The 25,859-nt window shown below is 40.9% G+C and overlaps 3 protein-coding genes across 3 annotated transcripts; 2 read left to right on the top strand and 1 right to left on the bottom strand.

Moving 5' to 3' along the window:
• Positions 1-226: 226 nt before the first annotated feature.
• Positions 227-2,481, top strand: FOMMEDRAFT_122270 (uncharacterized protein). The gene is made up of 4 exons (XM_007266010.1): positions 227-345; positions 409-1,090; positions 1,148-1,258; positions 1,322-2,481. Exons 1-4 carry the CDS (start codon positions 275-277, stop codon positions 2,462-2,464), a joined length of 2,007 nt encoding a protein of 668 aa, XP_007266072.1. The 5' UTR covers positions 227-274; the 3' UTR covers positions 2,465-2,481.
• A 389-nt stretch (positions 2,482-2,870) lies between these two features.
• Positions 2,871-7,615, bottom strand: FOMMEDRAFT_81830 (SNF2-family ATP dependent chromatin remodeling factor snf21; the record flags this gene model as incomplete). Its single annotated transcript, XM_007266009.1, has 10 exons — positions 2,871-3,281; positions 3,346-3,501; positions 3,573-3,869; positions 3,930-4,271; positions 4,335-4,557; positions 4,618-4,841; positions 4,897-5,095; positions 5,153-5,591; positions 5,645-5,942; positions 6,002-7,615. 10 exons carry the CDS (start codon positions 7,613-7,615, stop codon positions 2,871-2,873), a joined length of 4,203 nt encoding a protein of 1,400 aa, XP_007266071.1.
• A 779-nt stretch (positions 7,616-8,394) lies between these two features.
• Positions 8,395-19,922, top strand: FOMMEDRAFT_155602 (SPOC domain-like protein; the record flags this gene model as incomplete). Its single annotated transcript, XM_007266008.1, has 13 exons — positions 8,395-8,415; positions 8,473-8,628; positions 8,678-8,732; positions 8,795-8,926; positions 8,982-9,153; positions 9,213-9,273; positions 9,334-9,984; positions 10,059-10,453; positions 10,516-10,736; positions 10,866-11,527; positions 11,603-11,628; positions 11,695-11,863; positions 19,902-19,922. 13 exons carry the CDS (start codon positions 8,395-8,397, stop codon positions 19,920-19,922), a joined length of 2,742 nt encoding a protein of 913 aa, XP_007266070.1.
• Positions 19,923-25,859: the final 5,937 nt, after the last annotated feature.

Raw genomic sequence — 25,859 nt, 5'->3', positions numbered from 1 at the left:
GAAAGTTTTGTCAGATAGCAATACTGTTTCGTTCAGAGGTCAGAAATTCTGTCAAAACCAATCGAATAAGGCAAAATACTGAATTATGGTATCGTAAAAGCCTTGCAGCTCGCCAGTGAACATCGTAACGCATATGGTCTCCGTTACAATGATTTTAACAGATACAGGTTCGTCTATATCCTCAATACAGAAACTCAGCACGAACTAAATCTAATCGTCGTCTGTCAGAAAACACTGTGGAAACAGGACCCATCGACTCAGGTCCTCATTGAAAATGACGCATGGAAAGGGACGGGATTTCAAGAAACTACCGCCGATAACACTCGAAAACGTCAAGGCTGGGCAGTAAGTTACATCACACACGTCCTTCCACCTTACTTTATCATGCTCATTCTTTTCCTCCTTCAGTCTTGAGCTTCTGCTATTCGAGACAGAACGAGCATGGGCGTACTCGCAGGAGTTGTACACCTCATCCCTCCAACCCGCCAACAAAGAACACGCAGGCAAACTTCGACACAACGCAACAGGTCGTTTCCGACGTTCTCTCCATTGGTGTACACAACTCCTCTCTCACTGTCAAAGTCTATACAAAGCACAACGACTCTCAGCAGAGAACATCCTCGAGATTAACGCTTACACTCTAATTCTCAGTGGGCGCTTTTTGCGTTTTAGAGACGAATATGAGGACGCACTGGACCAGCTTTGCGTTGCGAGGGGTATTCTTGATAAGTTAGCGGAGTGTGCGGAGAGTAGTAGAGACCAAGCTCTCGCGACGTTGTTTTCTGATGAGATTGCTCCGGAGATACGTTATTGCGCTCATCAGCTCGGACAAGAGAACGCGTACGATATCGACCGTATCGTCAAAGAAATCGCACCGAAACATCAACAAACACTCGTTGAAGGCTGCAGCCAGCTTGTCGAGCGACTCCGGACGGAAGGCCGTGGTGACGCTACCGTACAAGGCAGGAAACGCCTTGAGACGCTCATGTGGGACGGAGAGCCTGTTCCGGTACGCAACCCGGAGTTGGTGGACGTTCTTCTCGAAGTACAGAAAGCAGAGGAACTGCTCAAGGCTGCGATGAACGATACGGTCGAGAAGTCAGGTGAGGACAACAACGAGCAGAAGAAGACGAAAACGAAGCAGCAGGGAAGGAGGCGACACCAAAAGTCCCGCAAGGGCGTCGCTGCCTTCGATGCGATCCTAGCAGCACTTAGCGAAGCAGAGGAAGTAGCGAGGAAGCTTGCCGAGGCGCAGAGGGTATGTTCTTCATCTATCACCCAGGCCTGCAGAATTGTATTTATTAATTTCGTGTTATTTTAGACAACTAGCGGCTCTGCAACCTCACCACCCGGAACTCGCGACATCCACTTCCTACACGCATTCATCGTCTACCAGCTTCTCGCCCATCGAGTCGAGCGAGACCTCACGCTCATCGAAGCGTTGATCTCCTCTTCTCAGTCTCAGGGACCTCGCAAGCCCGCCAAAACGACAACGACAACGAATGCAAAATCGAAATCCGATCACGCTCATGAAACTCTTGAAACTCTTGAAACTCTTGATGATAATAAGGATAAGGAGATCAAATTCGACGCACGCATAAACCCAGCAATCGTCAAACTCCTCAACACAGTCGTCCAAACTCTCGAACACATGCGTAGCCTAAATATCGTCGAAGACAACCCTGACTTGACGAATGCCGTAGAGACGAGGTTGGAGTATACGAAAGCTCGTAGATGCCTTTACTTAGCACGCTCTTACGCAGCTGTAAAACAATACACTCAAGCTCTCGTTCTCTGTCAACAATCCCAACTATACATCCGAGCAACATCCTCCTTCCTCTCTTCCTCCTTCCCTTCTCCGTCTTCATCCTCGCCATCTGCATCCGCGAGGACAGGTTCGAGAGTAGACCCATCCACATTCTACCCCCTCACCCAACTCCTCCTCACACACCTCACCCAAACCCTCTCCACCTCCTCAGATTCCTTCAAACGCGCCTGGTTCGCGTATAACGGCGGAGAACCTACCATCCCCAAATCTTCCCCTTCCTCAACTAACGCCTCTGAAAACAAGACCGCAAAGGACCAAGGAGGAAAAGGAAAGGAGACGACGAAAGAAGTGAAAGAGGTGAAAGAAGGGAAAGAGAAGAAAGAACTAAAAAAACCTCTCTTCTTCGACATCGCACTCAACTACGTCCAACTCGACATGGACCGACTTCATTCGCGCGCCGGCATGGACTCACCCAAAGAGAACAAAGAGAACAACGAGAAAGAGAACAAAAATAAAACACAGTCAAAGACGTCTACTGCCGAGAAACCGGCTCAGACGACGACGACAACACCAGTAACGACCAAAGCCAAAATGGCTGAATCGATCGACAGACCCTCAACGCCCGAGCCCCAATCCGATGCCTCGCGTAGAGGTGGATTGAGTAGTCTCCTCGGAGGCTGGTGGGGTAGGAAGTAGAATAAATAGGACGTAGGAAAAATTAGTTCAAAGAAGGAACTCTCATGTGGGAAATACTAAATAACACGTCTGTCTACCTTACCACTTTATTAACTAAAAATACAAATACATACGTGTTGAACCTGACTCACGCTTCGTACACAAAGAAACACATACTTAGTATTTCAAATAAACTAGAGACAAGTCACAGAAGTCTATTAACAAACAGACAGAGACAAACAGACGACAGGCAATCAGACAGACAGCACGAGCTAAGCTACATGTAGAGAGAGGAAAAACGAGAAAAGAGGTGATACACAAAGCACAGCAATCACACACACAAAGGCGGCGGGAGAAAGAGAGAAAAGTGGCGTTATTTATATAATAAAACGGGAGGGAGAGGTTGAGGAGGTGGAAGCACAAGAGATCAGTCGTCCTCACTAGGAGTCAAATAATCATCCTCATCGCTCAAAATCGCCTTCGAGTTCGTCCTCACAATACTCCTCCTCGACAAAACCGGCCTATCCTCCTCATCGCCCATCCCAACTGCACTCGACGACCCAGCACCACCACCGCCGCCGTTCTCCGATATCTCGGCACCAGGAAGACCCGAATTGACCGTCAGACGATTAAACACCTCGTTAAACACCTTCTCCATCTCATCAGCGTCGATGTAGACAAGAGAACCTTCAACGTTGTACGTCCGCGCGTTGTTGAACATGAGTCTCCATTCGTCGCGGTACTGTTGGACGTCCTTGTAATAGTTGGTCTGGGCGCGCTTACGAAGATGTGACATCGCAATCGGCTGAGCGATCATTTGGTAGTAATCCGGGTAGTCCTGAGCGAAGAATGAATGGAATTAGAAACTCGAACCAATCTTGAACAAAGTTGAATTAACATACCCTTCTATCCGGCAGCTCCTTGAACAACTCCCATCTTCGTCTGCCATTATCAGGGTCCTCGCAGACTTGCACAGCACGGTAACATTCATTGAACACCTTTTTCATACGCTCCCTCACCGAAGGCGGCACCTCCGCATTCTTCACCTTTCTCCGTTTCTAATTTAAAGAAAATCGTCCAACATCAGTCACAATCCTTCACCACAAGACCAGAATAAATAAAAACTCACCGCATCGCGATCATCATCATCATCCGCAATCGAAGGAGTGACCGAAACAGGTTTACCAGGTCGCTTCCTCTTTCCATTCGAGATCGACGGCTCATAGTCGGCTTCAACAACAGCAGCAACAGCAGCGTTCTTGGGTGGACGGCCCTTCTTCTTCCGCCCACGATTCTCATCTACCGCTGGTGAGTTTCTCGACGACTGTCCTTCACTGTCACGAAGAAGTTTATTTGCAGCACGTCGTTGAGCCTTTTCACGAGACCGTTCAATCAGCTCTTCGATATCCTCGTCACCTTCAAGTGCCTACAAATAATAGATAAGCATCCAGAAATATGTAATGAAAATGCAAACAAGGCTACTGACCATTGCCCAAGCATCATCCGAAAGACCATCATTGTAACTAACAACATTCCGACGTCTCTGTCCACGTCCCTCAGCCTCCTCTTCCATGGCCACAGCCTCAAAGTAGTCATCATTACGATAACACTCCGGCAGCTCTTCGAGCTGGATGAGCGGCTGCGGCGGAGGACCATGGTGACCAGACATCACCCAGTTATTCTTCTGGTCGCGAAGTCGCTGGATGTCCATGTCCTTGAAAACCTCAATCTCGTTATCGTTACGTGCGATGATCTCATTGATCTCGTCGTCGTTCATGTCGCCTGACTCTTCGTTATCCTCTTCTTGGTCGGCTTCAAGGATAGATCGCTATAGAACAACGTAAATTATTCAGACACTTGTAGAAATAATGAAAACCAGAAAATAACGCACCAAGAACTCTTCCTGTTCCTCCTGCGTCGACTTGTTATCGAACCGACCAGCTTGAATGACCTTGTCATCAATATCAAGCTTGTACCGCGCACGCGCATACATAGCCTCTTCTACACTCTTCTCCGTAATAAACCGAAGAATGCGAACGGCCTTCGTTTGACCAATACGATGAGCACGATCCTGAGCCTGAAGATCGGCGTGAGGGTTCCAATCAGAGTCAAAGCTAAGATTCACAAATCAGCAAATGCAGCGTCAGAAAGAAACGACGGAAAGCGAAACATACATAATGACAGTATCTGCAGATTGCAAGTTCAAACCAAGACCTCCAGCTCTCGTTGACAAAATGAATACTTGGATGGGCGAATCCTTCGCATTGAAAACCTGGACATGGGAAGCACGTTCCTCTGTCTTCGTCCCACCATCAAGTCGAAGATATTGCCAGCCTTGAGACTTCATAAAGTCCTCCATGATGTCCATGACCTTAGTCATCTGGAAGAAGATGAGGACCTACATCGCATCGATAGTGAGTATATGCAACCTCTTAAGAGAAAGGAGAACATACTCTGTGGCCAGTAGCGAAGAACTTAGGCAGAACCCGAACAAGAAGCTCGAACTTGCCGGCAACACGCCAAATATTATCGTCAATCATACCACTCGGACTAATCTTATCCTCCACACTATCGAACAAGAACGGGTGCTGGCAGATTTTCCGGAGCTGCATGAGCTCGTTGCTAAGACCTTTCACACCACCAGTCGATTTCCTAATCACCCAAGGTAAGCAAGAGGAGACCTCAGAGCTCGACAGGAAATAAACATACCCTTTCGCATCCTTCCCATCAGCAATCATCTTATACTTCTTCATCTGCTTGTACAGCTGCGACTGCAGCGCACTCATCCTAATCTTAATAATCTTCTCAACCTTATCCGGCAACTCAGACTCCACGTCCTTCTTCAATCGACGCAGCAAGAACGGCCGGAGCACCTTATGCAGACGCCTAATAATAAGCAGAGCCTCTTCTTCGTTCAGCTCTATCTTATCAGATGACCCAGAGTTTGCGAAGGGCGTGTTGAACCATTCATCGAACGATTTAACCGAGTTGAAGATCTTGGGAAGGGCAAAGTTGAGCAGGGCCCACAGTTCGGGCAAGTTATTCTGTAGCGGAGTACCCGTGAGAATGAGACGGTAGCGGGAGTGATAGTACATTGAGAGAGTCTGTGAGAGCTTGCTCTGCGTATTTTTCATTCTGTGACCCTCATCTAAAGTGAACATAAGTCAAATGGCGAAAAATACAGAAGACGGTAAGGCGTACCAATGATGATATGCAGCCACTTCAGTTTGCTCAAGACAGGCCTATCCTTGATAATATACTCATATGTAGTAAGGAGTACCTGGAAATTGCCCATCCTAATCTCATTCTGCAGCTGTCTTCGCTGAAGCGGGTTGCCTTTATAGGAAATCGTCTTGACAGCCGGAGCCCACTTCGCAAATTCACCTGTCCAGTTCGTCATGGTTGACAATGGAACAATGACAAGAAACGGTCCGCGCTGCTTCTTGGTTTCGATGAGGAAGGTAATCAGTGAAATCGTCTGAATCGTCTTGCCGAGACCCTTGATACAATACAAATTTAGTAATTAAATTCCTTAGTTTGACTGCAGGACAAACCAACCATTTCATCGGCAAGGATACCATTCAACCTGTTGTTATACAAACTGACCATCCATTGGAGACCTTTTAGCTGATACTCTTTCAACGTGCCACCGACAAGAATATTCGGTTGCTTCGAGATTTTTTCTTTGATTCTATGCGCCACAGCATAATAGTCAATTTTCGTCTTCTCGTCAGGATCGACCACCTTCTGCGCCCCGAACATCGTTTCGTCCGCAGGACCCTCTTCCTGCTGTCCCGTGATAATTGCCGGTCCGTGTACATCATCATTCTGCTGTGCGACCACAGCCTGAGCAAGGGAGTCAAGGTAAGCATCCGTTTGGCGAAGCAAATGTGTAATACGAGTATCCTTGGCAGTATCGATAAGTTTCATGTACGCCTCTTCATCGTCGTTCTTCAAAGCCTTAAGACGCTCCTTCGAGATTCGCTCAATACGCTTGGCTTCCTCCTTCTCCGTGAAAGCATGCATGGATTGGACAGCACGGCCAAGCTTCAACGCGCGGTCCTGATGAGCCCGATTGACGGCAATCATCTCTTGCCCATGCTTGCAGATAACTCCAAGCTGCTCCAAGTGCTTGCTCTTCACCCTTCGCTCACGATCAGCTCGCTGCTTCCGTTCGAGCTGTTCGGTCGTCCGGGCATCGCGTAATGTTGGACGGCGCGGTCGACGGAAGTCCTTACGGTCCAGGGGAAGTAAAGTACCATGATTAAGACGCTCAACGACCTGAGAACGCAGGGTTCGTTGCTTCTCGCGTACACGAAGCGCCTTGAGTTCGATTAAAGCCTTCAATTTTCCATGTGCGTGTCGCGAAAGCTGCATCAGCTTGTTCGTAGAAGAAATGGACTCCAAGGTAGCTTGCTGTTGAGCGTCCTCGTTTTCCTTGTTCTCCTTGCCTTCTACAGCATTAGAGAACGAAATGGAATCCAATCCACCATCACCCATCGTAACCGGCATATCGGACAGCTCCCGTATACGTTGTTCAATCCGAGCATCGACGTACCGATTCCGCTCTGCAATGACCTGGTGAGGGTCGAGTCCAGCTGGCATAACCGAGGGAACGAGGAGGCGTTGAAGCCGAGTTGCCCATAATTGTTGCTGAGCAGGCGACAGATTATCTGGGCGCTTAAGGTGGGAGAACGGATGGACATAGGCGTTGTAAGGATAAATCGGTGATTTTGTGTCCTCTTCAAGGAAGGGGCCTAATGGACCATCTACTTCTATCTCTTGCTCTTCTGATTTTACGGCTGCCTTTTCTTCTGAGGAACCCCGCACCTCTGGGGTGGCCGAGGCATGTGCCTCACTGGGTGCACCGTTTATTTTCACGGCGGCGTCGACAATCCTAGCCGGCACATCAGGGCCCTGCACGGACTTTTCGAGAGCAGTGATGGCATTGTTTTGAGGGAGCAATGCGTTTTGAATGTGCTCTGGGATCGGGGCGCCTCGCTGGATTGATCTGAAGGCATGAATTTGTGTACGCAGTGCGGCGACCTGATCTTCCGTGAACGACACCGGCGACGCTGGTGAAGGAGGGACGGCATGTGCAGGGATGGGACCACCAGCCAGGGGATTAGGGCTGGCGACACCGTTAAGGTGGGGAGAGAAGCCGTTGACCATAGGTGGCTGAGGGTGAGCGGCCACAGCAGCCTGGTCTTATGTGGATGTCAGGTCAGACAAAACGTCGCTGTCAAAGGGGAAGAGAAGGGAGAAGGCATACTCATGTTAGACTGAGCGTTCTTGACCTGAGCAATGAAACGCATCAGTTTGTCCATCTCAGGACTTGTCTCGACGGTATAGCCATGGGCTCGAAGAGCGTCTATTCGCTGTGGATGGATAAGAATATGGGTGAGAAGCCACAACAGGGGTGATGGGACAAAAAAGTGGAATACCTGAAGAACGGCGGTGACGCGCTCTTTGGTGATAGGCAGCATCTGCCGCTGGACGGGAGCGTTTGCCACACCATTTGTATGAGGGCCGACGCCGTTTGGCGGGGCGGGATGGGAGAGTGATGGGGGTGCGGGGGACGCCATCGTCGACCGAGGGCGCTGCCGGACGGTAGACGAGCGGCGGGGAGTGGCGGGATAGGATCGGGAGTGGGCGGATAGGACGCGTAGAGAGGATAAGCAGCGAAAATGGACGGAAACGCGGGTGGATGGCGCGCGTCCTTAGCAGATGCCCGCAAACAAACACAGTCAGTCAGTGCCAGTTCAGTCACACGCAGAGCGAGTCTGTGAGAGAACCGTAGCCCCTATTGATGACTCAGCCATTCCCACACGGCCACATTAGAGTCACACCGTGACAACGCGATCACACTCGCGCTTCCGAGTGAGTCGCGCCAATTCATCTCAGACGCGTCGTGACGCCATTCATTCCAACCTTTTACTTTACCTCCCATCATGCCTGCTGAGCGCGCTGGGGTACGTCCCAGGTTATACTATATTATCATATATATTTACAATATGTTCATTCGATAGTACACTGTGACGATGTTCTGCATCGACGTCTCGCCCTCAATGGGCAGCCTGCGCTCAGTCGAGGTGTCAGACAGCCAGGACGGCACAACGCGCACAGTCGAGATGACAAATCTCGCCTGGGCAATGCAATATGTCCTACTCAAAATACAAGAGATGGTGCGCCGCTTGACAATGCGCCAACTTCAACTACTCATTAGACCCAAAGATATTTCACGGGCGCAAGACAGATCAATGCGGCGTAATTCTCTTCGGCACAGAAGGTGACTCATGCCACGTCCCAAGCTTGCATTAATCATTATTGTAACATTCAGTTCATTTACAGAAACAAACAACGTCGTTAATGACTCGAATGGGGGCTACGAGCACGTCACCGAACTCATACCCATCGGTCAGCCGAATACCGGTACACTCACAAAATTACAAAACCTTCAGCCGTCTACGGAAATAGGCGATCGTACGCACTACCTTCCATTCCTTCATTTTTCTTCCCTAATTTTAGTCTACCATAGCTATCGACGCAATTATAGTGGCTATTGAGACTCAAGACCGATACTTGGCCAAGAAGAAATCCTGGACTCGGAAATTAGTTGTGCTCACCGACGGCGAAAACCCTATTGAAGTCGAGGATTGGGACGTGACCGTCAAGAAAATAAACGATCTTCAGATAGCCACCACGATAATGTAAGACTTAACTCTGTTGGCTGAGTTACTAGCCGTAAACTTAATTTTCTTTCCTTTAGTGGTGTCGATTTCGATGACGAAGAATTCGGCGTCAAGCAAGAAGATAAATCACCCATCAAGGTCTGAATCATCTTTATAAATCTCATTGACAACACATAACTGAAATGACGACTAATTTAGCTCGAAAACGAGAGATTCTTCCACGAATTCATCTCATCCCTACACGACGACCTAGGAATGATCGGTACCGCCGCATACGCCTTACACGAATGCCAACGACCAGAAGTAAAAGAAACCAAATCAGCGCTTTTGGGTACTACACTTCGACTTGGAGATGTTGACACGCGACCGGAGGAGGCGATTGAGTTACCGATTAAGATGAGTAAATGCACGGCTGCTGTCCACCCTCCGACTTTGAAGAAATTCGCGAAGCGGGTTGTGTCCGATACGAGTGACGAGGCTCCCGCTACGCAGAGTCAAAGCCAAAGCCAAAGCCACCATCAAAGTCAAGCCCAGAGTCAGAATCAGGCAATGGATGTGAATGGTGAACAAAAGAAAGACGTCTACGTCCAGCTAAACATGCAAACCGAGTATCTCGTAAACGTAAAGAACGAAGAGGGCGACGACCAAGACCGAAAAGAAGACGAGAAAAATAAAATGCAAACCGACGAAGTTGACGAGGAGGAAGGCGTACCAGAGAAAGTCGACAAAGATCAACTTATTAAGGGATTCAAGTACGGTGCTTCGTACGCTCCTTGTCCAGACGGTCAGTTCCCGCGTCTTAGTACTCGTAAAGGTATGGATATATGCGGGTTCTTCCCTGATCACTTGGTAAGTCAACTTCCCTCCTTCCCTCCGTCATTACTACGTACATCCATACCTGCACTGACGAATTTCTCGCGTAGTTCCGTCGCGAACTAGCAATGAGCGAAGTCCAATACGTCTGGGCGGACCCATCCTCATCCCAAACCCAACTATCCCTCTCCTCAATCGTCCAAGCCATGCTCTCCCGCCACGTAGTCGCCATCGCCCGATACGTCTCCCGAGACGACATGGACCCAAAAATGGGGCTACTCATCCCACGTCAACTCGAAAAAGTCGACTGCTTTTTGTGGTTACAGATGCCTTTCGCGGATGATGTGAGGAAGTATACGTTCCCTTCACTTGAGAATTTGGTAAGCAAGAAGGGAGAGAGGATAACGAAGCACCCGTTCCTCCCGACTGAGGAACAGATGGAAAGTATGGAGAAGTTTGTGGATGGGATGGATTTGATGCATGCGGGTGATAAAGATGAAACTGGGTGTGTTTTGTCATATTCGCCTTAATTTCCTAATTTCTCTTGTCTGACATTCAGAGTTGAAGTGAACGTACCCCCTGGTTTGACCCACGCCTATCATACAACCCAGCCGTCCACCGAATCAAACAAGCGCTCTTCCACGCGGCAGTCGTATCTGACCTCCGTACGAATCCTTTACCACCACCTCACGAAGAAGTCATCAAGTACCTCGAACCTCCTCGACGCGTATTGAAACGCGCGTTACCTGCACTTGAGGAATGTAAGCAAGCGTTTAAGGTTCGACAAGGTGAGTACTCTCTCTTTCTTTTTCCTCGTCTTTGTCCATTCTCTTTTTCTGTTCATTTCGAAGCGTTTCCTTATGTTATAATTTATACGGATCATGGCTAATGATGATAACTTATACTATATTAAACAGTCCCGAAACGAGTCATGCGAACACGAAAAGACGGACACGTGCGCGCAGGAGACGACGATGACGAGCTTCTCTTACTCGACCAACCAAATCCTCGGATCAAAGTCGAGCAAACATCTCCTTCATCGCGGATCAAAAAAGAAGATGCAGCAGAGGACGATGATAAGAAGCCGGTACTTCAGAAGAAGTCCCCAGTTGGAGATGCCGATAAGATGGACGTGGATGTCGACGAAGATAAAGATAAAGATGATGCTAGCGAAAGTGGAAGTGTAACCGAACCTGAATCCGACGAAGAAATGGAGGCAGGACCGTCTACTACTACATTGAAGAGCAAGTCCCCTCACTCTCCTACCCAACTACCTTCACCCGAAGCAACCCCTTCCGTCTCAATCGGAAGTGGTAACGATAATGGTAAAGACACAGACATAATCAACCTCGACCTCGGCAAAGAACCAGGCCACCTAATCGGGCTCGCCCACCCTCTCTCAGACTTCAAGAAAACACTAGACTCTCCACCTGAAGAGAAAACGAAAATGAAACCAGAAACAGAAGTGATCGAAGAACTATATGAAGTCTTGAAAGAAATCTTAAGTCGACCATTCGCAAGACGAAGACATGGAGAAGTGATTATGTGTTTGAAGGAGATGAGAGCTGTTTGTTTGAAAGTGAGCAAAAAACTTGAATTTTTTTTTCTTCGTGTTTATGTTATTAATCCAATTTACGTTTTGAACGGTATGTAGAAAGGACATATTGATACATGGAACTCGTAAGTTAACTCCTGCCTCTCCAACGAATGAAAAAATACAGGTCTTAACCTTTATGATATACGCAGGTACCTAAAAGATCTCAAATCCTCCTGTCTCTCCCCCTCAAAAATCAACAACGAGTCATTCTGGCGCGAACTCTGCAACGTAGGCACCACGCTAAGTCTGATCGGTGAGTCTGAGGCAAGGACGAACGGAGGATGGACAAGTGACGTGAGGGATGAAGAGGTTGATAAGGTTAGTTCGTCGTTATTCATGTTAGTAGGGAAGGACTAACAGAGTGACTCTTTTATTTTTTATTATTTCCTGGATTTAACTTAGTTCTTGTCAACGTAAACTTGTATAACAGGGACCTCTTTTGTATTCTGTTCATTTATTCTTATGAAAATAATCTACATCAAAATCTCATGCATTAAGAGTATGCTTCAATCGTTATCACATATGATATACTTATTTTGTCATAATTTAAAATTGCCCTGCATAGCTTTACGACACGTGTGTCTTGCATTGCGTCTCCCGAGGTCTGCAAGAGGTTTGTATCTCACTGCATTACATATATGGATGCCACTGCAAAAGAAGCCAGCATATGCACAACCAACAAGATATTATCCTTTGGAGAATATACTTAACTGTGCTAGCACACCAGAGGTGTCTTTGTTGCCTTTGATCTTATTGAGGCAGTACTTCGAATTACACTCCTGCCAGACGTCTTCAATAACCCGGACTTCCAACAAATATATTGTTCCTTGAATGATATAGTATGTTTAGCCAATGTATAGTATTTTATTTCACAATACCATTTGCAAAATAGTATTGTCTTTCAAGGACATTTATTCATACACTATGGAATATACTTAGGGTATGTATTAAGTCAATGTTATTACAGCTAACAAGCATGAAAAGGCTGTTTTGACACAACAAGTGGTGGACTTTGTTGTAAACTACTACAAGAAGCTTGTCAAACTTGTCAATTCCTGTAAATGGAACCTTCCTTCGTTTGGTCTAGAGATAGACAACACTATCAGTGTATACATACACAGAATGGAGCAGTGGGTTTATGGATGCATAGTCTGGTGCTTCAACCAGCCAAGGTACTGACAACTTTGATAGAATTCATAGAACAATTATTAATGATGGAAAATTAGTCTTCTGTCAGATGGTTCTAGAGGCTAGGGTCAATGTCTGCTTGTAAGGCACTACAGACCTTTGAGATAAAGATGTATACAGTAGCTTTGAATGTATTTACAAATAACCTATACACTAACTATAAGGACTTAGATATTGTCTGCAACTTCCATGTGATCATCTTTACATTAAACTACTAGTTTCCCCTTAGAACCAGAATGTGCTAACCAGTACAGGTGATATGTCTGTGTCAGCAACAGTGTAGAGGGGACCTGAAGGCTCAGCAAGGGGACCCAGGCTACAACTATCCTACACAACAGAAACACAGAACACAAGTACTGGAACATAGTTAGAACTTGTAGAACAGGCAGAGAGAGAGAGTGAGACAAGAGTAGAGTATATAGAGTGAGTCTAAGAGTACAGGACTACCTGGAGTAGACAAGATCAAGACTACAGGACCAGTCTGATCTTGTACACTTATATATACTAAACTACACAAGAGTACTCAGGAAGTATGAGCTACTAAGAATGATAAGCCACAAAGAATGAAAGAAAGGGAAGGTCAAAGATAAAGGTACAAAGAATGAAGGGATGGACAAAGGGTAAGAGACTATAGAATAAACAAAGAATGAAGGGGTAGTCAAAGGAATGGAATGATAAAGTAAGGAAGGGTAGTAGTAAGAGTCAGTATGTATATAGTTTATAGACAGTGCCTCTAAGGGACAGAAGTCCTGAGTTCTAGTACAGAAGAGTGCAGAACCCTTAGAACTAAAGGTACAGGAGTAGAGAATCATAACATTACCCCCCCTCTAAAACTAATCATCCTGATTAGTAAACATAAGGCTTGGTTAGTAGCTCAAGCATAGGTTAGAACAGTAGAGCTTGGAAATCTGTAAGGCTGAGTTTGTGTAGAGCACTAGGATGAAGCTGATAGAAATCTCAGATTGTCTTAAGAGTATGAGCAAGGTTCTTAGCAGGTTCCCAAGTGTGCTCCTCAACTGGGTACCCTTTCTAGTAAACAAGGAATTTGAGTTTTCTGTACAGTAGTTTAGTATCTACTATGTACTCTACTTTGTATTCTAGTTTAGAGCTAATGAGTTCTGGTAGAGGCAGAGGGAGTCTTTGTTGTGAAGGAAAACTAGGATTATAGTACTAAGACAATAGAACCTTATTGAACACTGAGTGTATGTAATTCTATATTACTAAAAGTTGGAGTTTGTAGACAGAGATACTAACCTTCTTTTTAATGATGAAGGGTCTAAAGTGCTTGTTGTCCAACTTCTTCATTAGGTGATCCAAGGTCAGATTAGTAGCTTCTAACATAACCTTGTTACTAGGCTGGTAATCCTTGACTACAGACTTCTTCTGATCATAGTTCTACTTTATAACCTGTACTACCTTCTCTAAAAGAGCTTATGTGTCCTCTCTAGTTCTGTGTATCTGTTCTGTAAAGTCTGTTACAGATTCAGAACTGTTGTTCTGGTTCAAAACTGTCCCCTAGTATGAATGTCTCTTATAATTAAGGAAGAATAAGGATTGTCCTGTTACAGAGTGTTGTTAGTTATTGTACACAAATTCTGCTAGAGCTAACTATTCAGACTAATCCAATTACTAATGATTAATAAACATCTAAAGGTAGAGCTTGATCTTCTGATTAACTTACTCAGTTTGACTGTCAGTCTGTAAGTAATATGTAGTAGAAGGGTTCCCTTGAATTCTGAGAAGTATATACAAGTTCTACATGAATTTCAACTCAAATTGTAGTCTACAATTGTGAATGAGCTTCTGAGAGAGTTTGTACAACTAGAAGACATGATTCTGATAAATGTGTACTATACTTTTAGAAGTGAGTTCTGTTCAGGTTAGAACTGTATAGACTTGCTTAGAGAATCAGTCAACAATTATACAGATAGTATTGTAACCCTAAGACTCAGGTAGCTCACTAATCAGGTCCACCAAGACTTCTTCCTAAGAGTAATCTAGAATCTAATACAGATGTAGGAGAGTCTAAACCCTAGTCTGGTAGGCCTTAGTCTGTTAGCACATATTATAACTAGTCACATACTTTAGGATTTCTCTCTACATTCCTAACTACTAGTAGTTCTGAGTAATGAGTTCCTGTATTTTGTGTTAGCCTGAATGTTCTATAGTCAGATTGTTATAATAAGCTCAGACAATGTCCTCTTACAGTTTCTAATCCTTTAGAACATACAGTCAGTCTTTCTAGTAAACCTGTCCATCCTTATCCTCCTCCTAATCCCTAGCCTACTTCTCTAGCTACTTTACTACAACCTAGTCTTGTGTGTGTCTTAGAGCTTACTATATACAGGTGACAAAGTCAACATTCTTAGATTTGAGTCAGATCTCTTAGATTGTTTTAGACACAAAACAGGAATTGTCTAGGAGAATAAGATTTTTGTTATCATTCTCCCCCTTTTCATAACCTACTCATCTTGAGAGTAAATCAGTTTTTATTATTTACATTCTAGGTTTGTAGGTTAGTACAAAGTTATAGTTCTATAGTTCTAACATCTAACAGGCTTAGTAGTAGTTAAGCTTTTGAGACACTTAGAAGTACTAGAGATTAAAGTAATCACTCTAAATCTTAAACTTCTGTACAGTACTAAGGAGATATTAACACTACTCTTCTAGGGAACAGACAATTGTAAGGAGTTCCTTGTTATAGATAGAGTAGTTCTATTCTGTTGTAGAGAGGGATTCTGATTAGAATACTATTAGACACTACTTTCTGTTAATGAACTGAGACAGTACTACTCTATTTGTAAAGTCAGAAGAGTCAGCTTCAACTCAGAACTTGTTTACAACTGTCAGAACTACTAATACAGACTTACTAGTAATAGCCTACTTGAGAGACTCAAACACAGACTACTACTAATCATCCTATTACTAAGGAACATCTTTACTAGTAAGATTATGAAGGGGCCAGACAATAGTACTAAAGTCTTGAATAAAGTGTTAGTAGTAGTTTACAAACCTAAGGAACACTTAAACCTGTTTTAGGTTCTAAGATTGTAGTTAGTTCCAAACTGTAGTTACCTTTGCTAGATCTATACAGACCTCTCCTCTACTAATTACAAAGCTCAGATAATCTACTAACTCCTGTGTAAAAGAGTACTTTACTTCTTAGAGAAACAGTTTATTATCTTAGAGCTGTTGTAGAACTGTTCAAATTAGTTAGTAATAGTACTTGACTGTCTGAGTAAAGATCAGAATGTTGTCCAGATACACACTAACATACTCTGAGTCAATCAGATCTGTAAGAATGTAATTCATGAATGACTGAAACATTGTAAGCAAGTTAGTTAGTCTAAAGAACATTACAGTCAGTTTGTACAATCTATAATTGGTTTAGAATACAGTCTTCTACTCATCTCTGTCTTAAATCTGAATATTATTGTATCCCTATCAAACATCCAACTTAGTAAAAACCCTAAATGTATGTGTCTTATTAATGAGCTCCTGAATCAGAGGGAGTAGGTACTTGTTTTTGACAGTACTCTTATTAAGACAATAATAATTCTAGACTAGGTAAAGCTTTCTATCTTTCTTTTTGATAAAGAAGAAAGGGGAGACTATAAGAGACTTTAAGGGTTAGATCTGACTGTTCTAAAGATTTTCCTAAAGGAACTTGTTGAGTACCTTCTACTTGTCTCTGTTAAGTAGATAGACCTTATAATCCTTAGATTGGAAACCCTTAGTCAATTCAATTGTATAGTTCTAGAAACAGTGTTTAGGAAGCTAGTTAAATTCCTCTTTACTAAAGACTTTAAGGAACTCTTAGACAAAATCTAGTAGGCTAGGTCTACATACATTCTAGAGTAGAGTTGTTCTGAGAGGGTTCTAGACTGGTTCTGTCTTAGACATCCTTTAAATCAACTCTGTTCTACCTTAACTAGAATATGTATTCACATATCTATCCTAGTTGAAGAAGAACAACTGGTCACCTTTATCAGAACTGTTAGTAACATTAGAAGTGTCTGTATCTACTTAGAACAGTAGTACAAGGTAGTTATAAGACTTAGAACACTAATCAAACACAAGTGTCTACTCTAACTAGTTAATAGTAGGGTTGTAAGCCTTAAACCATTTGAATCCAATAAAGATGTCTGTCTTTCTAAGGTTAGTAACTCTAAACTCAATACTTTCCTTATAATTCTGAATAGTCATTCATAGTTAGACAAACTCAGTAATCTGACTATTCTAGTTCAGGGTTCTGTCTGTATTGTATACTAGGATTGGAAGTAGAACACATTGAGTAAGAAGGTAGTGTTTCTACACAAAAGCTTTATTAATACACAAACTAGTGTATCTACTGTTTACTAGAGTTATTGTTCAGATTTAGAGGGATCCTAAGAAGAGAGCTAAAAGGACAGAGACTTAGAGCTAGTACTCAGAATGTTCTCTAATAAACTACTACTTGTTCTGAAGGGAATGTACAGCTTGTGTAACCTTATTGTCTAAGAGAGTAAGTATATATACTAACATTTCCTTATTAACCTCTCTCTTTCAACAAGGACAGACTCATGTCCTTAACTGTAAACTCAGTTAAGACTATCCCTACTTAATACTATAGACAAACTACTAAGTAGTAAACAGGGCTAGGTAGTGTTCTGAACATTCTGAGATCTTAGAACACAAAAGTAGTAAGTTAGATTGTACAGATTTAGACTTGGACAAAGTGTAAAGAGAAGAATCAAAAGAATCAGAAGAAATAGGAGAACTATTTACTTTTGTTTTTGACCTTTTTCTTTCTAATAAATAATTTTGTTGATTTATTTTTTCTATTTTTTCTACTTTTTCTACTTTTCTTACTTTATTTACTTCTAATCCTACAGTGTCTATTAAATCAAAAGTAACCATTAAAAAATCCAAGTCATAGCTCTTCAGTACTACATTTACTGTTAAGTCTCTATAAAATTCTAGAGTATATAGTCAGGGTCTAGGAGTTCTAAGGTGACTTCCAGATTTGTAGAAAAGGCTTCTTACTACAAATCCTACTTGTTACTCATTATTACTCTAATGACCTAACAGATATACTATTGCTTCTGTAAGTAGTCCTTAATCTAGTGCCCTAACTTTCTGTAAGTAAAGTATACTTCTTACTTTTGAGCTTCTCTAATGTTTATTAGAACAGATTGATTACAAATAACAGGCAGATTGATCTGAGGGCTTAGAACTGTTAGAGCTGAATGTATGTACAGACATTCTGTACAAACTTAATGTATTCAAGCTATAGCTTGGTTGAAGGAAATGGTACACATCTTCTACTTAGTATAAGTAACTAGTTCTAGTATCATCCTAAGAATCTTATTGACCAGTTCTGAGTGAAGAGCTTTTTCAAGCATTCTAATACCTTCTTTCAGGAGTTTGATATTCTAGCCTAGAAGGTAGGATTTGTACTTGGGTTCAATAATGTTCTTATTAGTAGAATGTTTACTCTGTCACAGAGATGTAAGCTTGTTCTACACATTGTGTCTCTCATTCAGATTGATGAAGGAAGTATAGAGCTACTCTATAAATTCTGAATATGACTCACTGTTCTAAAGTTGGATCAGACTTCTAATCTAATGTCCTTCAATCTAGTTCTAGGCCTAGGTGGTTGTATTACCTTCCTTTATAAAGGAGAGGACAAATAGGACACAATTAAGATCTGAGAATAGATTGATTAAAGTAGTAGCTATGTATAGTTTGACTTAGTACTGAAAGTCCTTAAAGTACTACTTATTAAAGTCTGAAGAGTAGGCTATATACACTTTCTTTCTAAAACAGGTTGTAACTTCTAAAACAATTAGGATAGGTTCTAAAGGGGCTGAGAGCACATAGTTGACAAAGGCCTCTTAGATAGAGGTCTGTACTGTTACAGTTCTCTACTTTTGTACCTTCAGTTCTAAGGGTTCTACACTCTTCTATACTAGAACTTAGGACTTCTGTCCCTTAGGAGTACTATTTATAGACTATATATATACTGACTCTTACTACTACCCTTCCTTACTTTATTATTCCATTCCTTTGACTACTCCTTCATTCTTTGTTCATTCTATAGTCTCTTACCCTTTGTCTATCCCTTCATTCTTTGTACCTTTATTTTTAACCTTCCCTTTCTTTCATTCTTTGTGGCTCATTATTCTTAGTAACTTATACTCTCTAAGTACTCTTGTGTAGTTTAGTATATATAAGTGTACAAGATCAGACTAGTCTAGTAGTCTTGATCTTGTCTACTCTAGGTAGTCCTATACTCTTAGGCTCACTCTATATACTCTACTCTTGTCTCACTCTCTCTCCCTGTCTGTTCTACAAGTTCTGACTATGTTTTAGTACTTACATTCTGTATTTCTGTTGTGTAAGATAGTTGTAGCCTGGGTCCCCTTACTAAGCCTTTAGGTCCCCTCTATACTGTTACTAACATCAGATTAAGACTACTCATTACCACCCTATAACTCTCCTACATTTTGAGTATTAGTACTCACTATTGTGTCAATCTCTTTTCTTTGTTCTAACCCTTTTACATTTTTAAATTTTAAACTTTCTAAACCCTTTTAAACTTTTGCCACCCTTCTTCTATTCATTACCCCTTTTAGTTTAGTACTAATTCCTTTGTAGTATAAACATAAACCCTTCTACACTAACTACTACCTCTACTGTCCTACTAGATTAGTAGTTACAAGTAGAACTAGCTTAATATGTGTAGACCTCTATCTAAGAGGCCTTTACTAACCACATACTCTTAACCCCTTCAGAACCTATTCTAATTGTTCTAGAAGTTGTAACCTATTCTAGAAAGAAAGTACATGTAGCCTACCCTTTAGACTTTAATAAACAGTACTTTAAGGACTTTCAGTACTAAGTTGAACTATACATAGCTACTACTTTGACCAATCTATTCTTAGATCTTGATTGTATCCTATTTGTCCTCTCCTTCATAAAGGAAGGTAACACAACTACCTGAGTCTAGAACTGGATTAAAGGACATTAGATTAGAAGCCTAATCTGACTTTAGAATAATGAGTCATATTCAAAATTCATAAGACAACTCTGTACTTCCTTTATTAATCTAAATAAGAAGTGTAATGTGTAGAACAAGCTTGTGTCTCTGTGACAGAGCAAACATTCTACTAATACCTTTTTTTAGGAGTTTGATATCCTAGCCTAGAAGGTAGGATTCATACTTAGGTTTAATAATGTCCTTATTAGAATGCTTGAAAAAGCTCTTTACTTAGAACTAGTTAATAAGATTCTTAGGATAATGCTAGAACTAGCCACTTTTGATTTAATAGACACTATAGGATTAGAAGTAAATAAAGTAAGAAAAGTAGAAAAAGTAGAAAAAGTAGAAAAAATTAATCAACAAAATTATTTATTAGAAAGAAGAAAGTCAAAAACAAAAGTAAATAGTTCTCCTATTTCTTCTGATTCTTTTGATTCTTCTCTTTACACTTCATCTGAGTCTAAATCTGTACAATCTAACCTACTACTTCTATATTCTAAGATCTTAGAACATTCAGAACACTACTTAGCCCTATTTACTACTTAGTAGTTTGTCTATAGTATTAAGTAGAGATAGTCTTAACTGAGTTTACAACTGAGGACATAGGTCCATCCTTGTTGAAAGAGAGAGGTTAATAAGGAAATGTTAGTGTATATACTTACTCTCTCAGACAACAAGATTGTACAAGCTGTATGTTCCCTTCAGAACAAGTAGTAGTTTATCTAAGAATGTTCTAAGTACTAGCTCTAAGTCCCTGTCCTCTTAGCTCCCTTCTCAGAATCCCCCCAGATTTAAACAATAGTTCTAGTAGACAGTAGATACACTAGTTTGTATATTAATAAGGCCTTTGTATAGGAACACTATCTCTCTACTTAATATGTTCTACTTCTAATCCTAGTATACAATGTAGACAGAACCCTAAACTAGAATAGTTAGATTACTAAGTTTGTCCAACTATGAATAACTATTCAGGATTATAAGGAAAGTATTGAGTTTAGAGTCACTAACTTTAGAAAGACAGATGTCTTTATCAGATTCAAATGGCTCAAAGCTTACAACCCTACTATTAACTAGTTAGAGTAAACACTTGTGTTCAATCAGTGTTCTAAGTCTTGTAACTACCTTATACTACTGTTCTGAGTAGATACAGACACTTCTAATGTTACTAACAGTTCTGATAAAGGTGACTAGTTGTTCTTCTTCAACTAGGATAAATATATAGATACATATTCTAGTTAAGGCAGAACAGAGTCAATCTGAAGAATGTCTAAGACAGAACCAGTCTAGAACCCTCTTAGAACAACTCTACTCTAGAACACACATAAACCTAGCCTGCCAGATTTTGTCTGAGAGTTCCTCAAAGTCTTTAGTAAAGAGGAATTTGACTAGCTTCCTAAACACTGTCTCTAGGACTATACAATTGAATTGACTAAGGGTTTCTAACCTAAGGATTGTAAGGTCTACCTACTTAACAGAGATGAGTAGGAGGTGCTTAATAAGTTCCTTTAGGAAAATCTTTAGAACAGCTGGATCTGACCCTTAAAGTTCTCTATAGTCTCTTCTTTCTTCTTTGTCAAAAAGAAAGATAGGAAGCTCTACCTAGTCTAGGATTATTATTGTCTTAATAAGAGTACTGTCAAAAACAAGTACTTACTCCCTCTGATTCAGGAGCTTATTAATAAGACACATACATTCAGGGTTTTTACTAAGTTAGACATTTAATAAGGATACAATAATATTCAGATTTAAGACAGAGATGAGTGGAAGACTATGTTCTAAACTAATTATAGATTGTATAAACTGACTGTAATGTTCTTTAGACTAACTAACTTACTTACAACATTCTAGTTATTTATGAATCACATTCTTACAGATCTGATTAACTCAGAGTATGTTAGTGTGTATTTAGACAACATTCTGATCTTCACCTAGACAGTTGAGCACTATTACTAACTAATTTAAGCAGTTCTATAACAGCTCTAAAATAACAAACTGTTCCTTTAAGAAGTAAAGTACTCTTTTACACAAGAGTTAGTAGATTATCTAGGCTTTGTAATTAGTAGAGGAGAGGTCTGTATGGATCCAGCAAAAGTAACTACAGTTTGGAACTGGTTACAACTTTAGAACCTGAAACAGGTCTAAGTGTTCCTTAGGTTTGTAAACTACTACTAACACTTTATTTAAGACTTTAGTACTATTACTCAGCCCCTTTACAATCTTACTAGTAAAGATGTTCCTTAGTAATAGGATGATTAGTAGTAGTCTGTGTTTGAGTCTCTCAAGTAGGCTATTACTAGTAAGCCTGTATTAACAGCTCTAACAGTTGTAGACAAGTTCCAAGTTAAAGCCAACTCTTCTGACTTTACAAATAGAGTAGTACTATCTTAGTTCATTAACAGAAAGTAGTGTCTAATAGTGTTCTGATTAGAATCCCTCTCTGTAACAGAACAGAACTACTCTATCTATAACAAGGAACTCCTCACAATTGTCTGTTCCCTAGAGGAGTAGTATTAATATCTTCTTAGTACTGTATAGAAGTTTAAGATTTAGAGTAATCACCTTAATCTCTAGTACTTCTAAGTACCTTAGAAGCTCAACTACTACTAAGCCTACTAAATGTTAGAACTATAAGACTATAACTTTGTACTAACTTACAAACCTGGAACACAAATAACAAAAGCTGACTTACTCTCAAGACAAGTAGATTATAAAAGGGGAGAGAATAATAACAAAAATCTTGTTCTCCTAAACAATTCCTGTTTTGTATCTGAGACAATCTGAAAGATCTGACTCAAATCCAAGAATGTTAACTTTGTCACCTGTATATAGTAAGCTCTGAGACACACACAGGACTAGGTTATAGTAAAGTAGCTAGAGAAGTAGGCTAGGGATTAGAAGGAGGATAAGGATAGACAGGTTTACTAGGAAGGCTGACTGTACATTCTAAAGGATTGGAAACTGTAGAAGAACATTGTCTGAGCTCATTATAACAATCCAACTGTAGAACATCTAGGCTAACACAAAACACAAGAACTTATTACTCAGAACTACTAGTAGTTAGGAATGTAGAGAGAAATCCTAAAGTACATAACTGGTTGTAATACATACTAACAGACTAAGACTCACTAGACTAGGGTTTAGACTCTCCTACATTTGTATTAGATCCTAGATTACTCTTAGGAAGAAGTCTCAGTAGACCTGATTAGTAAGCTACCTAAGTCTTAGAGTTACAACACTATCTGTATGATTGTTGACTGATTCTCTAAACAAGTCCACACAGTTCTAACTCAAACAGAACTCACTTTTAAAGGTATAGTGTGTATTTATTAGGATTATGTCTTCTAGTTGTATAGACTCTCTCAGAAGCTTATTTATAATTGTAGACTACAATTTGAGTTGAAATTTATACAGGACTTGTATACACTTCTCAGAATTCAAGAGAACCCTTCTACTACATATTATCTACAGACTGACAGTCAAACTGAGTGAGTCAATCAGGAGATCAAGCTCTACCTCTGAATGTTTATTAATCATTAGTAATCAGATTAGTCTGAATAGTTAGCTCTAGCAGAATTTGTACACAATAACTAGTAACACTCTACAACAGGACAGTCCTTATTCTTCCTTAATCATAAGAGACATTCATACTAGAGGACAGTTCTAAACTGGAACAGTAGTTCTGAATCTGTAACAGACTTTACAGAACAGATACATAGAACCAGGGAGGATGTACAAGCTCTTTTAGAGAAGGTAGTATAAGTTATAAAGTAGAACTATAATTAGAAAAGGTCTGTAGCTAAGGATTACTAGCCTAGTAACAAGGTTATATTAGAAGCTACAAATCTGACCTTAGATTGTCTAATAAAGAAGTTGGACAACAAGCACTTTAGACCCTTCATTATTAAAAAGAAGGTTAGTACCTCTACTTACAAACTCAAACTTCTAACAATATGAAAGTGTATACACTTAGTGTTTAATAAGGTTCTGTTGTCTTAGTACTATAATCCTAGTTTTCCTTTGTAACAAAGACCCCTCTACCTCTACTAGAACTTATCAGCTCTAAACCAGAATACAAAGTAGAGTACATAGTAGATACTAAGCTACTATACAGAAAACTCAAATTCCTTGTTTACTAGAAAGGGTACCTAGTTGAGGAGCACACTTAGGAACCTACTAAGAACCTTACTCATACTCTTAAGACAATCTAAGATTTTTATTAGCTTCATCCTAGTACCCTGTACAAACTCAGCCTTACAGATTTCTAAGCCCTACTATTCTGACTTATACTTGAGCTACTAACTAAGCCCTATGTTCACCAATTAGGACAATTGGTTTTAGAGAGAGGGTAATGTTACAGTTCTCTACTCTTATACCTTCAGTTCTAAGGGTTCTACACTCTTCTGTACTAGAACTCAGGACTTCTGTCTCTTAGGAGTACTGTTTATAGACTATATATATACTAACTCTTACTACTACCCTTCCTTACTTTATTATTCTATTCCTTTAACTACCTCTTTATTCTTTGTTCATTCTATAGTCTCTTACCCTTTGTCTATCCCTTCATTCTTTGTACCTTTATCTTTAACCTTCCCTTTCTTTCATTCTTTATAGCTTATCATTCTTAGTGACTCATACTCCCTGAGTACTCTTGTGTAGTTTAGTATATATAAGTATATAAGATCAGACTAGTCTGGTAGTCTTAATCTTGTCTACTCTAAGTAGTCCTGTACTCTTAGGCTTACTCTATATACTCTACTCTTGTTTTACTCTCTCTCCCTGTCTGTTCTGTAAGTTCTGACTATGTTCTAGTGCTTGTATTCTGTATTTCTGTTGTGTAGGATAGTTGTAGCCTGGGTCCTCTTACTGAGCCTTTGGGTCCCCTCTATACTGTTACTAACATATACATATTAAGCTAGTTCTGCTTGTAACTACTGATCTGGTAGGACAGTAGGGGTAGCAGTTAGTGTAGAATGGTCTATGTTTACACTACAAAGGAATCAGTACTAAACTAAAAGGGGTAATGAATAGAAGAAAGGTGGCAAAAATTTAAAAGGGTTTAAAAAGTTTAAAATTTAAAAATGTAAAAGGGTTAGGACAAAGAAAAGAGATTGACACAATAGTGAGTACTAATGCTTAAAATGTAGGAGAGTCATAGGGTAGTAATAGGTAGTCTTAATCTGATGTTAGTAACAGTGTAGAGGGGACCTAAAGGCTCAGTAAGGGGACCTAGGCTACAACTATCCTACACAACAGAAACACAGAATGTGAGTACTAGAACATAGTTAGAACTCACAGAACAGGTAGAGAGAGAGAGTAAGACAAGAGTAGAGTATATAGAGTGAGTCTAAGAGTACAGGACTACCTACAGTGTGTGTCAAAAGTATTACAACACTATATGACAATTTACTTTTTTGCTTGTAACTCAATCAAATCTTTATCAATTAAAGTACTGTAAATTGTAGAGTAAAGAAGGACTACTATGCTACTAAATAAAAGGCCATTAAATGATGATAAGGAGTTGTGGTGTAAAAGAGAGGCTATCTAAGAAAAGGAAGGTGTTACATTACTTATACTCTAGTATATCTACTCTACTTCTATGACTTGTAGAAATTCAGAACTACCTCCAAATGACTTGAAATTTAGTATTTAGTGTATCCACCCCTTGCTTTCTTCAATGCTTCTACTCTACTGGGCATAGAATCATAAAGTTTGGAAATATAAGAAAGAGGGATTTTGTACCATTCCTCCTGCAAAACCTTCCAAAATTCCTCCTTATTCTTTGGCTGCTCCTTTCTAGCACAAACCATAGCATCCACATAGTCCCATACATGCTCTATAATGTTCATGTCAGGTGAACTAAAAGCCTATAGAAGAAGATGAACATGATGAGACTCAACCAAGTAGTAGCAAGTTTAGACTTGTGCTTGGGATCATTGTTCTAAGCAAAATGAGTATACTTCTTAGTGATTCTGAGTTTCTTCAAGGTAGAGAGAAGTGAACTCTACAGGATTTGTGTGTACATCTCTGTATCTATCTTACCCTCAATCCTATGAAGAGTCCCAACACCTTTGGAAGTGACACACTCCTAAACCATAATACTTC

The sequence above is a fragment of the Fomitiporia mediterranea genome (genome assembly GCF_000271605.1).
Source record: "Fomitiporia mediterranea MF3/22 unplaced genomic scaffold FOMMEscaffold_5, whole genome shotgun sequence".
In the NCBI taxonomy this organism is placed as follows: domain Eukaryota; kingdom Fungi; phylum Basidiomycota; class Agaricomycetes; order Hymenochaetales; family Hymenochaetaceae; genus Fomitiporia; species Fomitiporia mediterranea.
Note: the sequence above shows the minus strand (reverse complement) of the source record. Positions and strands in the feature narration are given on the sequence as shown.

Excerpts from the sequence above, each read along its gene's own strand:
- FOMMEDRAFT_122270 (XM_007266010.1), top strand. The coding sequence starts at position 275 with ATGACGCATGGAAAGGGACGGGATTTCAAGAAACTACCGCCGATAACA. Across the intron at positions 346-408 it reads GAAAACGTCAAGGCTGGGCA|TCTTGAGCTTCTGCTATTCG; the intron begins GTAAGTTACATC and ends TTCCTCCTTCAG. Across the intron at positions 1,259-1,321 it reads AGCTTGCCGAGGCGCAGAGG|ACAACTAGCGGCTCTGCAAC; the intron begins GTATGTTCTTCA and ends GTGTTATTTTAG.